This window comes from Dromaius novaehollandiae, chromosome W (assembly GCF_036370855.1).
Source record: "Dromaius novaehollandiae isolate bDroNov1 chromosome W, bDroNov1.hap1, whole genome shotgun sequence".
NCBI classification, from domain to species: domain Eukaryota; kingdom Metazoa; phylum Chordata; class Aves; order Casuariiformes; family Dromaiidae; genus Dromaius; species Dromaius novaehollandiae.
The window spans coordinates 68,147,529-68,164,329 of NC_088130.1; the positions used below are offsets into that span (position 1 = coordinate 68,147,529).

Sequence of the window (16,801 nt, forward strand, 5' to 3'; positions counted from 1 at the left end):
AGTTTGGAACAGATGATCTCCAGAGGTGCCTGCCAAGCTCAGCTGTTCTGTGATTTGAACCAGAAACCTGAGAGGTCCACTGTTGCTGTTGCCCGTCTTCGTGTTGACTTGTGGCCACAGTTACAAGGGCAGCAATTCCTTTTGGTCTGAGAATGAGCAAACCCCATGAATGAGGCAGGATTTGAAAACTCATCCCTGTCATGGCAAGGGCATTTCCAGTGTGAGGGCATCATTTGTCTAGATTTCTGCTAGGAGGGTAGATCTTGCCCCAAAAGATGCGATGAACTTCCAGCACACCACCTTACCAGGATCTGTCACTAAGCCCTGCAGGTTGTGGTAATTCCCCAACGCCAGCAGGATTCAACCACCTTGGTCCATCTTGAGCCCATCCTTAGTCTGCAGGGGTGTCTGTGGCATCCTGGGCAGCAGCAGTAGCATGTTTTGACCCTTGGAGGCTGCCAGGAGTGACAGGCCTGCCTTGAGGCTGGAGCTGATGTGGTCTGGTGGCCACTTTATCATCCAGTTAACTGAGGCCCTGCCCAAATATAAGCCATTGCTCGGGAGATGCTTGATCAATCCTTTCTGCTGCCACAGGTTTCTCCAGCAGCTCCTGAACATCATCTGCAAGCTGGTGGTCATGAAACTGCTTGTCTAAGTGTATTGCATTCACCATGAAGCAAGGCTCAGCTCTAGAAGCTGATCCAAGCTGGGACCTAAGTGCTAGTATTTAAAAAATAATCCAAGTCCGAGAGAATAAGGCAGTGATATTAAGTACACAATGTCATTTGTCACAGTCATTTCTGGGAGGACTTTGTGAGGGAGCAGACAGAGGGTGTTTTCATGAGCAGAAGCTCTGCAAGGCCTATCTGCAAGTGTAATTGGGAGGAAAGAAGAGCAACATAGGTCTGTGCTGTCCCAGCTGGTAGGAGGCAATGCTCTCAAACTGTTTTATATGTCGTAGGCCCTTTCCAAAGAGCCATTTAGGCTCTAAACTTTTGTAGCACTTGCCGGTAAGATCAAGGAATTAGGCACTATATAAAAAGCTGAGAGAGGCTGTGCTCTCTCTGTGATATCTGAGCATTATATATATATTTTGCACAGTATTTCTGACTCAGTAATTCCTGCCTTCTTGACAATGACTGAGTAAACAGCAGAGCTGCCAAAGAGCCTTGTGTTTACAGAGCAACAAGCTCAAATGTGTAATTTTTTTCTCCATCAGAAGGTGGTGATGCTTAAATTAGCCTCATTTTTATCCCATTGTAAACTTTTGCCCTCTAACTTGCTGCTGACACGGTCAGCCGTGAGTTGGTGGGCCCAGATCTGGGGTAGAGTTATTTGGGAGTAGTCTTAAAAAGAGAGTGGCAAACTCCCAGGGGATGAATTTCAGCTGCAGCTGTCTGAGCTGGAGCAAGGGCTTAGCTTCTATGGTCAAAATGCAATATTGCTTCTCTTCTTGCTTGACTCTGCCTGACAAAAATGGTAGAGGAAAAGAAGGATTTTTTTCTTCTCCTGTGGAGTAGCCAGTCCTCTCAGCTCTTATAGTTTGATCCTGGTGTTTAAGAAACCTTATGCCTGGGCCAAGGAATGTTGCATGAGTTGCATCTACACTGGGAGATGAGCAGAGTTTGACAGGGGTGCAAGACTGGAGAGCCCCAGGACACTGGCATTTTCTGTTCCTGGCAGAAGCTCGGCAGTAGCTTGAGCTCAAAAAGACCCTGCCAGGCTTAGAAAGGGTCAAACTTGGTTTGCCACATGATGGACGGAGCTGTGCCCAGACTTCATCCATACCATGGGAACAGGAGCATAGGCCACCCCTAACATAGGCACAAGGTGCTCTTCCAGAGCATGAGCTGAGGTGACCTCTTAGCACAGGCTCTGGAGCACAGAAGAGAGGTGTCTCTGCTTCTACCCTTCAGCCCTTTGAATACCCCTATGCTGCAGCCCTGCATGGTGAAGTGCTTGGTACTGGTTTATGCCCCAGTTTGTGTCCTGTCTGAGACCTCTCTGAAGATCCCATCAGCATCCCCACTACTTGCTGCGTGGTTTTCTAATGAACTCTTCTCCCAAACCAGGCAGTGAAGTGAGGTCAACCTTCCTACCTGGTATAAATACATTTTATTTTAAACTACAAGCACTGGAGGCAGGTCATCCAGTAAACATGCTGAGATTATCTACAGGCCAGGGCACCCCCAAATTAGTAATAAAGTTTGTGTTTAAAAATACAGTCAAACTGATGAAAGATAATTTGCTTACTGCACTGACATCACAACCTAAGCATGGGGCAAGCCAATCCACAGGTTATTTTTATATAACTGCGTGAGGCATTTCCAGAGCAAATAAAGTTCATTGGGCAGGGCAGCAGCCATGACATCTCGCTTCTCTGTGGGCTTCAGCCTTCTGAAATATTCTGTTCCGCTTTGCATTCATGGTCCGGAGATCTGCAGGTCATTCTTCCAGCATGGCTCATAAGCTACAGGATCTGCAGCCTACAGGACGTGATTCTATCGGATGTGGCTGTGCGGGGGAGTCGGGGCAGGGATTTTGTTCTTCAGTGTCACTGGCCTGCTCTTTGCTTTTGGATAGCTCTGCGGCTCTCCCACCTCTTGGCTTTGTTTTGAATGTGAACCCTTTGGAGAAACGATTGAATTGCTTGGCACGTTTTTTTGTGCCCTGTCCTTTGGGTCGCCAGTCTTGCTGGAAGCATTCTTATAGTCCAGATAGTAGCAATAGAGTTGATCTGGGTTGTGACCCACTGAGTCACTGTTTTTGAAACCCCAGCCTAGTGCCGTTCTTCTCTCCTTGGGTGGGATTCCTCCAGCTAACTGCTGGTGTCTGCAATCCATCCTCGTCACTCTTAATAGTCAATGGGGAGCTAGGCAGTACTGTCAGCAGAGGCAAGGGCGCAATCCATCTCGACTCACGCAGCCTACATTTGGCCAGATGAATCACATCCTTGACTCTGTTGACCAAATCAGCTAGATCACTGTTGATTACAACGGCAGTCTTGTCAGACTGCTCGGAAGGAAGCGTCTGCAATGTGGGCACCCAAAGGGAGGTGAGACAGCCTCTATCTGGGTGACATTTGTGTTGGCTCGCCCGTCTCTGTTTGCTGTCGTACTCGTGAATCCTACTGCCTTAAGGCCAAACTTGCGCACAGAGCTCCCTGTGCTGCTTCCCTCCTGCCTGCTGTGAAACCATCCTCAGCTCTTCCCTGCATGGGGTGGAAGCAGAAGGTCTCTGGGATGCTTTGGAGAGAGAGCCCAGGCACTGCAAGTTCAGCTTCCCCCAAAGTTCAGGTTTCTAGGGGTTGATTCTTGACCGTAGGCAAGCATGGTCGAAAGCTGTAATACCTATATGGTGCTTTCCCTACTTTGTCAAAGAAATTGGTATCACCTCCCATTAACAGAGGGAGACATCAGGGCACCGTGCACAAGGGTGTAGTGACTGTTACACAGCCAGAGAGACAAGAGTAGAGCCTGGTTGTCTAACCAGATGTGGAGGCTGCCTGCTAATGGCTTTTACAGCAAGGCTTTTCCCCACTTTTACCCAGAGCAGTGGCACGAGAGTAGTACTAATGCAGCCTGAAATAGTCTTCCTGTGCTGTATGTGCTCCTTGAGATTGCCTTCATCCTAGATCTGCCAGCAGAATGCTTTCCTCAGTCTGCCCTGCCGAGATTTCCGTCTCGGGTATTATTTATTATTTAGCGGTGGAAAGTGTTCTGGGACGCTGGGTGCGTGCATGTTGCTGCATTAAATAAAGTTGTTCGGACGTGACATGTCACTAAAATACTAAGCATGCTTTCTTCGGCAACGGATGGAGTCAAGTAAATGTGCTACAAATAAATGCACGCAAGTAAATTAGCACTCATGGAATTTGGGACAGGTTTCTCCTCCCCAGTGGTGGGTGGCCATCGCTAGCCAGAGATAATTCCCAGCAGGGCATTTGGCAAAAGCCCTGGGTCAACAGGCTTACTCCATGGCCAGGGAAGGTTCTCGGAGCTGGGACGTCTTGTTGCGGTCTGTCTTCTGCGTTTTTTTTTCACAGACAGAGCTGAGAAATGTTCTGTTGCTCTGCTGCTGGTGAAAGGGTGCAATGTGCTGACATCCAGGCCCTCTTAATGCAGCAGAAACTAGCTGTTAAAGGGCTATACTGCTTTTACAGCTGGAAGGTGACTTCACCAAAACCTGGACTTTCGTATGGATTTATTGTGTTGCTGTGAAGAAATGAGGAGGGACAGAATTGGGCATGAGGGTTATTACCAAAAAGAAACAAGAAAGCTTTCTTAGGCTGGGAATGCTAATGTCAAAGTTGCATGGATGTTTTCATAAAAGCTCTGTACAAAGGGGAACATTTCTGTCTGGACTGAAGCAGGAAAGGGCACCTTTTTTTTCTTTCCAGAATTTCACAAATTGCACAAGCGTGTGCATGCATGTGTTCATGAGCAGTTAGTGTGTGTAACAAATGTGTCTTAGTGTAGCATTAATCTAGCTTCCTTATTGATGGAGAAGGGTGGGTTGTGCTGGAAGGACAGCAAAATGGGAAAAGTTGCAGGTGTTTGTCCTTAACCTTGCAAAAAAGAGATTGGGGGGGGGGCATCTTTAAAGCCAGTTGGGATCTGTCTATGGGAGCTGCCACCACTGTGGGAACGTCCATGCAGACACATCTATGTGAGACTGGGGCAAGTTCGGCTTGGTTGCTGAAAAGTAAATGCAAACTACTTCCTTTTGCTCTGAGGCAGTTACTCCACAGGTGCAAGCGAAATTTGGCCCAACCTGAGGCCACAAATGAAGCAAGATGGCTTTCACAGCAGTCTCCCATTCTGGGTCAAAACGGGCTGGGATGCCAGCCTTGCAGGGGACGGGGCTGCCTCGTGGCCCAGGCCATCGGCCCACTGCACAGCTGCCATGGTGTGCCATCTCCTCTTTACAAACACCAGAAGGTTGTCTCCATCTCCCAAAGTCTCTCGGCACGTCCTCTCTGGAGTTTTGCCCTTTTTCAGCACCAAAGTTAGGAGCAGAGTACTTTTTGAGGTCTCTGCTGGGTCGCATCACCCACACAGTGCTGTATGGTGAAACCTGGACCTGAGGTGCTGCCTCCCTTCCCACCTGTGGCCTGGCCTATCCCAGGCCTGGCCTCCCCTTCCTCGTCCTGCTCGCAGCGAGGGATGCTCGGACCACTCTAATGTGGGCTCCTATCCCAACCTTCACCTGTCATTTTGTGGTCTTCTACTGTAGCCACCACAGTGCAAAGAGCTGGAGAGAGCTTGGTTACAGACAGCAGCAGAGGTGGGCCTGAGGGTTGTCCCTGGACCTGCTAGGAGGTCACAGTTGTGCAAGCGCTGGAAAAAGCAGTGGTTTGGAACATCCCAGGGATTGCAGCGACCTAGGATAAGTTCCTGCTTCACTAAACATTCAAGATCAGTGCCAGGTGGCCAGCTCCTGCGGGAGAGCTCGGGACACCTCTGATGCCAGAAGATGCAGTAGGTTGTGGAGCAGGTCCAGCAGGATGGGACAAAACGCCATCACTGCAGAGCAGCAGGGTCCCTCGGGGAAGGCTTTTCCTGCTGATGCACGAGGGTGAGAGATGTCAGACGGGCTTGATGCAGCCCAAGGAAACCTTTGGCATCTTGCAGTGTTTTCAAGCCCTTTGTCCTGCTGTGACAGGCAGGGAGGGAGGTCCATGCTCACTGTTAGTGAAGAACAGTCTCCAGGTCTCCCACCCTGTTGCCTTTCAGCTGTTATCCCATCAAGGATAGCTCTCCTAAGACTCACAGAATTTGGTCTCCGTGGTCACAGTTAAAAATGGCACATCTCTGATAACAAAAAAGCTTTTTGCCATTCCAAGCAGTTAGCCAATGGTTGCACGTACTTTGGTTCAGACCTGAACAGCAACAGGATGGAGCTCAAAGCAGGGCAGGTATTTATTTCTCCGACACATTTCAGAGGATTTTCTTTGCAAGACTGAAGCAGAGCAGTGTGTTGGAAGGAGAAATGTAAAGGAAGAGTTTCCTGCAGTGTTTTTAATTTTTTCCCCTTAGTTTCCCAGTAATCGACCATGAATTACTTATTGCAGATGGCAGCAGTCTGCCAGCAGTAAATAAGGAAAGGTGTATTTTCTACTTGAAGTGTTTGAGCTGGCAAGAAACCCATCTCTCCGGACACGATCAAAACATAAATCTTGTATTTAAACTGCGAGGTATCCCAGCCTGGCTGGTTTCTGATAGCTTTTAGGGATGATAGAAGGACTGCCTACTTAAGGAAGTTTAAAAACACAGAACATAGTTTGTGTGTCGACCCGCTGAATCTCTCCAAGCAAATCCACAGGGGATATGTATATATACACGGGTTTTTTTGTTTTTTTTCCTTCCCTGCTTGCACGAAGCTGTTTTTGGCTTGTCTGTGTACTGCACAGTGCCAGAGTTCATGTGGTTATCCCAAGCAGCGAAGAATTTCCCAGCGTGCTCCGGCAATCCCGAAACATTAAACGGCTGTCGGGGCGGATTGATGTGGTCCCCTGCAGGAAACAGCAGTGCGTCAGCAAACGTTTCCAGGCAGGAAACTGGGGTTTGTAAGGGAGCCTTCAGCGCTGGAGGTGAAGAGGATGGCACAGGGCATCGGGGGGCTGGAGAGAGGTACGTCGGGGTGCGAGGTTCGGCCACGGAGGGTGCAAGTGCAGCGTCCGTGGGGCTGCGACGTGGTGAGCGCGAAAGCCTGAAGAGGTTGGGGCTTCTCTGCTGGAAAGGGGAGGATGAGCCCCTTCCCATGTCTAAGCACTTGGCTATTTGGGATTTTTTAGTTGCTCATTGGTCAGAAGAACATTTGTCTTCAACTTCTTGTTTTCTGGTTGGTGTGCGGTGGGTTGTTTTAATGCCAAAAAAAAAAAAAAAAAAAGTTGAGTGAAAAGTGCAGAACAGGTAATTCAGTAACCCTGCGGTGATAACCTGAGCTGGCAACTCACTCTCTCTTCCATCACCACCCTGGGACTGGCACAATAAGGAAAGGAAGAACTTTGCAACCTCCCCCAGAAAATGTGAAAGGACCCAGCAGTATTTGGCTGCAGGTTGATCTCAGATTCGCAGACACAGTTGGGCAATTGCCTTATAGAAATGGGTGTAGGGAGGAATTAGTCATAACTGTTTGGTTAATAAGTGGCTCAGTTATTTTACAAGTCTCTTTCCTGCATATGCAAATACTTTTTTTCCCCTTTTGTAGTGAAACATATAAATAACTTCTTTCTTGAATCTTTTATGCATGCAATTGTGTCATGAAAATTATCATCGAGCTTTGGCCTCGCCTTCTTTAGCAGCTGCTTTACCTACCTTTGTTCCAAAAGAAGCATCTCCCATGTGTCATCCAGGGCATGAGCGCAATCCTTGGTGTGGTGGCTTTTATATCTCTGACTCTGCAGAGTGCAGCTGCAGGTTGCGGCATTAGAAGCAGCAATGTCTTTGTCTCAGGCAGTAAGAATAAACTGAGATGAAAAAGATGCAAGATAATTTATTTAGTTGGTGGATTTAACATGTTGCGCAACCCACGTAGGGAACATACGCTGTTGAGCATGAACTTGTCTCGTTCTCTAATTTTCCCCTACATAATATCTACCAATTTTTAACAACAAGGAAAGGTCACTATGGAGACAGACAAGCAAGGTCATGTGAGACATCTTGCTAGAAGCTCCTATAGCGTCGCTGAGAGGTCGGGGAAGTGCTCTTAGCTCTGAGCACAGCACATGCTCCCTTGTGTCATCGCAGTCAGCGGTGTTGCCCTCTAGAAGATTTCTTATTTGCTTTTTTATGTCTCCACTTGGTCTTTGCTATACAGATGTGTTTTTATATCCTGCTTTTGGGTGAACCCCTTTTGGTTTTCCCCTCTGACTGGAAGACTGATGGGGAGGCAACCATCTCTCTGCACGTCTCATCCTGATGTTGCTCCGTAGACCACGTCATTCTCATAATCCTTGGTCATGGCAACCATGCAGCTCAGGAGCAAGGTGACCTTTTAATGCCAACTCTGTGCTCCCCTGATCCTCTTCTGGTTGGGCAGGGAGCCAGTCTCCTGCTATAATCCTATGAGTCTCCCAGGGAGAGCAGCCAGGGGCGTAGGGAAGCTCCAGGCCTGGCACATGGTCAGCACTGCCTCTCCTGAAGATAAAGGAGTGAAGGGCATGGGCAGACTGAGCTGGTGTCCACCAAGCCCAGCCAGGCCACTTGCATTCATTGTGTTCCTCTTGTGTTTCAGCTGTTTGGTTTTATTCAGTGTTTTTTTTTTTTTTTTTTTTTTTTTTTTTTTTTTTTTTTGCATGTGGAAAAGAGCCCTCAAGCCTGTTGGGGGTGGGGGGACATTGGGGAAGCCATCACTATCTCAGGTTGTGACAGTTATTGCAGAGGTTGATGTTATTTCTACAGTACCTGCTTTATGGTGGCTTTGCAGTGTTGAAATTCCAGCCACTCTGCTTGCGTTGAGTAATTCCCCTGCTTGTTACTAAAGAGTCAGTCTGTCTGTCTTCCTCCCCCCACCCTGAGTTTCAATTTCCTCTTAATTCTCTCTCTAGACAGCCGTTGCCTCTCCCGTGGCAATGCGGTTTTGCTGATGCAGCCTGTTGTCTCTGTCCCTCTTGCAGAAGGATTTCACCATGCGGGAGGAGCTGCAGCAGCGGGACGTGGAGCGCTGGCTGGGCTTCATCACCTTCCTCTGCGAAGTCTTTGGCACCATGAGGAGCAGCACCGGAGAGCCCTTTCGAGTCCTTGTCTGTCCCATTTATACCTGCCTCAGGGAGGTAATGCCTTCCAAAGTTTTCCTTATCCACCCGTTGGCCAAGCCGTTGAGTTACAGTAATGGTTTCTTGATATTTGCTTTATGAATATGAATGCTTCTCACCCTAAGAGCAGCTATGTCTGCAAGGACAGTTGGCTTTTCCTGCCTGTTGTGAGTCTACTGGTTTAAAAACACTTGTTCCAAGACCCCTTTCTTCAAGGTTGCGTTTGCAAATCCCAACATTGCAAAAAAAAAATCCCTACCAAGGGAGCATTGTGGTTCTTAAGAGCAGGTGAAGCCAACCCCTAAACTGTCCAAGGCAGCTGAACCTCTGGAAGCATTTCCCAGAGGAAAAAGGTGCCCAGGAAGAAAAGGATGGATAGCTTTTATGTTAGGCACTCTACCAACACGGTGTGGTTTGTCAGGGAAGAAGGTCCCTGCCCTGAGGAATTTACAGTCTGAATAGACAAAATAGACTGAGGGGAGGAGAGAAATAAATGAAATGCAATGGCTGGGAGACGGAGAAGGAGAAGGGGAAAGGTCCCAGCTGGCATTTCTCCCAGCCTAGTGCAGTCGAAACCCAGCCCTGGCAGTGGGGTGGGAGCATTTCAGTGACTGAACTCCTGATGATGGTGAGCATGGTTCAGGCTGGTGGTAGAAACCCAGATGGGGACAAATATAAAATGAAACTTAAGTGTTAATGCTCAGAAGAACAAGACAGAAATTTTCACCATCCAGTCTTAAAGATGTTTTTGTCTTCTGCTGCTGACTGTAGAAGACTTCCTTAGAAAATCTGTCGTGTCGCCCAGGAATGGAGCTGTGAATCTCAAATTGTCAATAGTGCTTCTGTCAGGCCATAAATAGCTTGCTGCAAAAGAAGTTCTGCTCTAGACTTTGGGCAAAGGAGAGGGAGGGGGGGAAAGAACTGCCGGTAATGACTTTTTACGCACATGGAAAGTTTTATCTGAATGCAAACATGTTATAAACATTTTGTCTTCACAGTGATACTGTGAGTAGCGTTCACAGACAGTGACTGTAACAATGAAAAAGTCTCCGGGAATCTTGTCTAGGCACAAATATCCAGGAGAGGAAAGAGAGGCTAAGAATAGCGTAACTTCCCCAAAATCTCTACCCACAGCAGTATGTGTCACCTCACTGGGAAGATCTTGGCTCCTAACAAAGTCCCCATTCCCCTCGACTTCCCATCAAAGTCATGACAAAATCCAGGCCTGGTTCTCCCACAGTTTTTCTCTGCCCACTCCTGTCTGCCCTCCGTGATGTCCTGTTCCCTCCCTGTCACCATGCTAGGACATGGGGACTGCATGGCAATCTGAAGACACGTGGAAGGACATGTGGACAGCGGAAAATGAATTTCCCATATCAGTGATATTTTTTGCCACAGGAAAGCCCCGTAAAAAAAACTTTACTAATTGCATCAAGAAGTTGTGCATGAATTTGCTTCTTAAAAGGACATCTCTGTTCCTAAGCAGGACAACTCTGTCCAGATGGTTTCCTTTGTTAGAGAATAAGGCTCTATAGCTTAGCTGATGTTGGTGAGCCCTTCCAGCTGTCCTGCTCTGAGATGATTGATCCATGACTGTCCTCCTCTGCAGGGTTGTGACCTTGACTCACAGTTTCCTTTCGATGGCTCTGGGTTGGGTTTTCGCATTGGTGCTGTCTTACTGCAGTCAGCTAATCCTGTCTCACAGGGCCAGCCTATGGGAATGAGACCAGCTATTTGTCATCGGTGATAGGTGGCAAATTCTAAAACGGTTGCCAGAACTGAGCCAACAATGTAGCACTAATCTGGATTTATATTTGAGAATTCAACAGTTAGTGCAAGCTGTAGTGGGTTCTTTACACGCAAAATAAACTCTCACACCACCTTGGGAACTCGTGGCAGGTTGGTGTCTTCAGGGGCAGAGTCTAACACTTTCTTGTGGCTCAGGAGCAGCAGGAGCTTGAATCATCTGGGTTTAAAGGTGTCTGGCAGGAACAGTCTAGGAGATGGCCTTGAGCTCTTCCAGCTGCACCCAAGAGAGGACAAGGACGTTTTTGCAGTCCAGCCCCACCAGACGCTCCACGAGACAGTGGAAACTTTCTAATTGCTGAGTGTTGAAAGAGACGGTCCCACTTCTGCCTCCTTCACTCCTCGTCTCCCAGCACGGCCCCTCTCCTGGCCCCTCCCCAGCCTGGCAGGAGCTTGTTCGGCCTCACTGAATCAGCAGGGACGCAGAGCTCTGAGCAGGGACGGGTTAATGCTCTGCTCCTTCAGTGAGTTGAGCTGGTTCAGCAGAAGATCAGCGAAGTACCAAAGCCAACACAAGAGAGGAATGGGCAGCTGGGAGAAGGGGGAGGAGGTAGGGGAAGCAGGACTGTCCCTTTTGGCCATTAGACATTAGACTCCCTCTTCATCCAGGGATGTTAAAGCCTGTCATAGCATTGTAGGAGCTGTGGTTGATATCTTCAGAGCTGACGGGGGTATTTGGGCACACATCACATATTTAAAACCCTTGACGAGCCTTGTGAAACGTGTGAGGTGGGCTGGTATCTCCTCTGCCTGCCGGGCAGGACTGTGTGTCCTCGCAGCCTGTCCGATTTGGGAATGACTGGCAGCCACGAGAATTCCTCCACTTGCCTCAGGACAGCTTTGCATAGTTTAGCAGCTCTCATCATAGGTTTTTTTCTCCTTCCTGCTAATCAGCGGGTGTGCGCGCGTGTCTCTGCCTCTCCTAACTTTGCCTCCTTGGATGTCCCACAGCAAATCCTCTCTGCCGCCTACAAAAGCGTGCGCTTAGCTCTGTGCCTCCATCCACCCATCCTTTGACGATAAATCATTATTAGAGGCGAGATGATAACATCTCTGTCTCTGCCTGTCCTTTCAGCTTGTCTTGCTTTTTAGTTTCTCTGTCTCTTGTTTTTTTTCTTTTCCTTTATAGCTTTGGCAGACTTGGCCAAAGGTCAGCAAGGGAGTGAGCAAGAGGAAGGGGAAAGTTGCATGATGACTGAGGCAGGAATGTCTCTTCCCTTCCCCCAGCAAGGCTTCCTCTGCCCGGCTCCTTTCCTCTCCCCCCCCTCAAAGGCTTATTAACACCTCCTCTAACTGCCGGAGCTGGGCTCGGGTGGGCCGTGGGGAGGAAGCGAAGATGGCAGCGGAGCCCTTGGTGCTGGGTGGACCCGGCGCGTGGTTGCCTGCTGAGGAGGACTCGGAGGTCACCACGGCGGCTCTCCTTGCAGCAAGGGAAGCTGCTGGGCAAGGGAAGGCGATGAGTAAGCTCTGGTTTTTGCTGCGTGTCAGCTCTGTCTTGCTTGGGCTCGGGGGGGAAGCTGACCTTGGGAAAGGTGAAGCGAGGTGGGGACTGGCGCCGGGAGCGCGGCTGGGGTGCTGGGCAGCACGGCTGCCGTTATTTATTGTTCGGAGAGAGAGTGGTGTGCATGGACTGGTTTTGTGGTTCAGCGGCCGGACTGAAAAATCAAAACAGAAGTTCATTTCAGGCTACGCTGGAGTGATAAATGCTCAGGTTTGTTGGTTAGTCGAACGGGAATTCATCACGGGCTGCATGAAGCATGCCCGGTGGGAGCCCGACACACCATCGCACTTCGGTGTCAGGCACGGGACTGGGCTCTTCCTCATGGCAAAGGAAATCTGGGTCAGAACTGTAGCTTCACTGGGTGCTTGGGCAGCGTTTCAACAGCCAAGGGGACAGCTGTGCCCCTTTGCAGAAAGGTGGCCCCTACCCGGCATGGGAGGGGGCCTGAGTTCAGAGTCCCCAACTGCGGGAACCAGAGGCCAAGAATCAAAGTGTTTAATTTTCAGAACCCTTCTGAGGTTTTGGGGTGAGCAGCGTGTAGGCAGGATGGGAGATGTATTCACAGAAAGGTAGAGAGAGTCAAAAGTGGGGTTTTATGCAAAGAAGTGGTTTGCCAAGAGAAGTAGAAAGTGGGTCCAGCCCTGGTTAAAAATGGTTTTACACAGCACAGTGAGTTTATGTGGCACTTTGGGTTAAACTACATATTCTTCCAAGCAGCAAATGTGTTTCCAGTTGGACGAGGAAAATGGGACACCCAAACCCAACCCAGAGATGATTATTACTGACAGCTGGGGGTCATGGAAAGGAGTGCTTTTAAAGGAGGGCCCTGAAAGCAGAGAGAGTGTCTTTGCAGATGAGAACCAGAGGACTATCGCAACCCTCAAATCTGGGGGAGTTTGGGAAAAGAATAACAAAGCAGAAAAGTTAAATATAAATAAAAAGAAAGAGCTTTCCTCCTATTCATCCCTCTAAGCTTCGGGGAATCCAGAGCGACATGGAAAAGGGCATTGTTCCTCGGGAAGGGCTTTCCCTCGGGGACACGTGGCCTTTCAGGCTGAGCAGAGCAGGCCTGGCCCTTGGCTGCCCAGTTCCAGGAAGCTGCTCCAGCCTGGCTCCCCTTGCACAGGACTGGTCCGTACCGCTGGCGAGATCTTCCAGGACCACCGTCCTCACTGAGCTTATTTTCTGGCTCAGTGAAAAGGCTTTTAGCGTTTTTAGGAAATTGTCCTGGCTCCCTTGCTTGCAAGAGGGATGTGCCATTGTGTTCTCCCAGCCCTAGAGTCATATGTGCTCAACGGTGGCCTCATTTTAATTCACAAAGCCGCGCCAAATTTGTCCCTGTAAATCTCCTTCTGCCCCCTCCAGGATGAAATGGAGTTAACTTGCTGACATCCTTGCCACTCCGAAGGCACTGTGCTGTGAGCAAACGCTGAGGGCCACATTCAGCTGAGCTATAAAACTCAGCTGGCTTTTCAGCATCAGTGCCAGTCCTTGGCCCACATACTTCAGTTTGCATGTCCTCAAAAAACAGCTGAAAACAAGAGAGCAACCAAGGGGCTTCGGTTGTTCCTGCACACCGATGTTTCTTCGGAGGCCAACCCAGCAGACGTCTGTGGGCCTGGGAGCTGCCGCCTTCCTGCCAACCCTTTGCCAGGAGGAGCCGGTTCGAGCCAAGGTGGCTGGTGTCGAGTGCTGCTTTGAATGTATTTGTTTATTTTTATGATGCTGCTCAGCAGTCAGACCTGGCTTTACAGCCGGGTAACCTGAGCAGTCGCCTGTGGCAGCAGAGCGAGAAGGTGGAAAAACTGGCTTGCAGATCCTAAAGCTTGAGAGATGCCAGGCAGGGATGTCGCTGTAGTCCAGCAAGATGCCTTGCCAGCTGGGGCCCCGCAAGGGCCTGTGGCACAGTGTGAGCATCACAGCGTGGGCTCTGGCTCCCTCTTTCCCCCTATCCTGACCCTATATCTTGCTCCTTATTCCTGCCTCTCCTTCACCCTGTGATCCCCCAGTGCTGCCCGTGAACAGGCAGGGCTTCACTGTACCTCTGCTCTGGGGAGAAGTGGGGAGCTGGACCTCTGGAGGATTGAGGTCCCTGAATCCCCACACTCGGTGCATCCTGTAGCTGCCATTCTCATGCAAGGTCAGGTCCTGCCCCCGGCAGGGACTCCAGCTCCCTCCCCAGCCTCTTGCCTTCCTGGGGACTCCCATAGTTCACTCAGGAAGCTGCTCCGGAGGGAGGTACTAGGGGACCTGCTCTTTTGGCACTGCCAGAAGTCCCTTTGTCCATGCTCTTGGGGCGGCAAAGTTCACTTATGCCTCCACTGCAGAGTCCTTCACCTTTTAGTTACTCTCCAAACACTGAGTGAAGAAGGGGAGGAGGCAGTGCTTTATTATGGTTTCTTTCAGTAGGAGAATGAGCAGATGTAGGATCAGAGGATGATTCAACTTGAAAGGGACCTCAGGAGGTCCCTAGTCCTCCCATACTGCACCACTGTGAACTGCCTGGCTCCATCTTCATAACCTCCTTAGAGGTGTGGAAAAGCTGCTGTTAGGTCCCCCGGAAGCCTTCTCTTCTCGAGGCCAAACAAGCCCCATTCCCTCAGCCCCTTCGCAAAGAGCAAGTGCTCTAGCCCCCCAGTCATCTCAGTGGCCCTCTGCCGAATTTACTCCAGTTAATCAATTTGTTCTTGTACTGGGGGGCCCAAAACCGGGCATAGTATCTAGATGCGGCCTAACAAGTCCTGAGAAGAGAGGGAAAATCACTTCCCTTGATCCGCTGGCTGTGCTCCTGTTCAGACAGTCCATGATGCTGCTAGCTGCCTTTGCTGCCACGGCACGTGGCGAGGTCAAGCCCAGTTTGTGTCTACCAAGACTCCCAGGGCCTTTTCGGCAGAGCTGCTCCCCAGCCAGGCAGTGCTCAGCCTGGATTATTGCAAGGGGCTCTTTCTTCCCAGGTGCAGGACTTGGCATTTGTCCGTGTTGAATTTCTTAAGGTTCCTGTTGACTCATTCCTCTGGGTGGCAGCCCTGTCCTTGGGCATGTTGATTAGTCCCTTCCAGTTGGGTGTCATCTGCAAACTTGATGAGAGTGCACTCCTCACCTCCTCTGTGTCATTGATAAGGATGTTTAACAGGACAGGTCCCAGGATAGACCCCTTGGGTTCTCTTCTTGTCACTGGTCCTGTTACTGTACCAGGAGGGTACGACCCAATAACTACGACACTCTGAGCCCAACCATCCAAACAGTCTTTTAAACCAAATGATTGTCCACCATCTACCGTAATGTCCTAGCTTGGATATAAGAATATTGTGGGAGACAGTGTCAAATGCCTTGGTAAGGTCAAGGTAAAGGATACCTGCTGCTCTCCTCTCATCCACAAGACCATAGAAGGTGGTCCATCCATTTTACCGTAGAAGGTGATCAGGTTGATCAGGCATGATTTACCCTGGGTAATTACTGTCTGTTCCTAGTCATCATATCTACTTCTTATGCCCGGAAATGTGTTCCAAGAGAACTTGTTCCGTGATTTTCCCCGGGCTTGAAGTGAGGCTGACAGGCATATAGTTCCCCAGGTCGTACTTATGGCCTCTTCAGAAGATGTGTAACATTTGCCTTTCTCCAGTTGTGGGGTATCTCCCCTGATCTCTGCGACTTTGCAGAGATCATAGCGGCCTCTCTACGACATCGGCCAGCTCTCGGCACCCTCGGCTGCACCGAGCAAAACTGCCAGGATGCAGGCTCAAAGCAAACACAAGGAAGTCGTTCTTCCCAGAGAGTATAATTAAAGTGCAAAACTTCCTGCAGGAGGCTGTGGATGCAAAGCGTTTGCCGGGGCTCGGAAACCAGCAGCACCAATTCATGGAGGAGAGGTGGAGGGCTATTACTGCTGGGGGCTGGAGAGTACCTTGGGAGGGTGGCACTGCGTGTCTTCTGCTCCGCTCATGGCTGGGGCCAGTATACAGGGCTAGGTGGGCCTTTGACCCGACCTGAGGTAGCTGCTTTTATGTTCTTATTAATGACCCTGAAGACTAATGATGGTGGGAGGGATGAATCAGCCCTGCAGAGACAATGGGGAGCAGCTCTGGCAGGCTGGCGGAGGGCAGGACAGTTGCTCCTGTGCAGGAGTGTCTCCTGCCTCCAGTCTGCTTGGCAGAGATGGTCCCATTTCAGCATCGTTTAAAATCCTGGCACGGTCCCATCGCTTCCCTGCCTATGGTACATGCTGCTAACTGAAAGCCTCGGGGTGGTGGTGCAGGGAGGATAAATACTCCCTGTCTAATTGCCTTTCCCCCACGTCTGAGTCTGCGGTGCAGCATGTAGACTGGTATCCACTCCCCTCCCTTCTCTCAGTGCCTGTTATCTCCTGGGGCCATGCTGTGTAATTTAGAAAAATATTCTAACACGGTAATTAACGTCTGAACTTCAAGAGGGCACTGCCTTTTCACTGTCTCCTTCAGAGGAAGAGAGAGGAAAGAGCTTTCCAACTGCAGTCAGAGGAGCCTGGAGGGTGGTGCTGTTTGGAAAAGAAAATTGTATCTTTTAATGTGCAGGATTTTTTTTTTTTTTTAATCGTTCTCACTTTTTAAAAAGCATCAGCCTTTTGAGTCAAAAGATGGTCTTTGACAGTATAATAAGATGCTAGGATTTTAAGATGATGCTCCCAGTCGGAGAACGACAGAGTTTGCCTCTGTTTATCATAGAAGTGAAGCACCGAGAAGGCCATATTCTGACCTCGG

The 16,801-nt window shown here is 49.6% G+C and overlaps 1 protein-coding gene across 10 annotated transcripts in view; it reads left to right on the plus strand.

The window, feature by feature from the left end:
* LOC112994478 (CBP80/20-dependent translation initiation factor) overlaps positions 1 to 16,801 on the plus strand; it is a 201,430-nt gene that overhangs the window by 164,079 nt on the left and 20,550 nt on the right. For all 10 annotated transcript variants that reach the window (XM_064500940.1, XM_064500942.1, XM_064500941.1 and 7 more), the window contains one exon: positions 8,621 to 8,776. In XM_064500940.1, the coding sequence (XP_064357010.1) occupies positions 8,621 to 8,776 (156 nt within the window). The remainder of the gene's footprint in view (positions 1 to 8,620; positions 8,777 to 16,801) is intronic.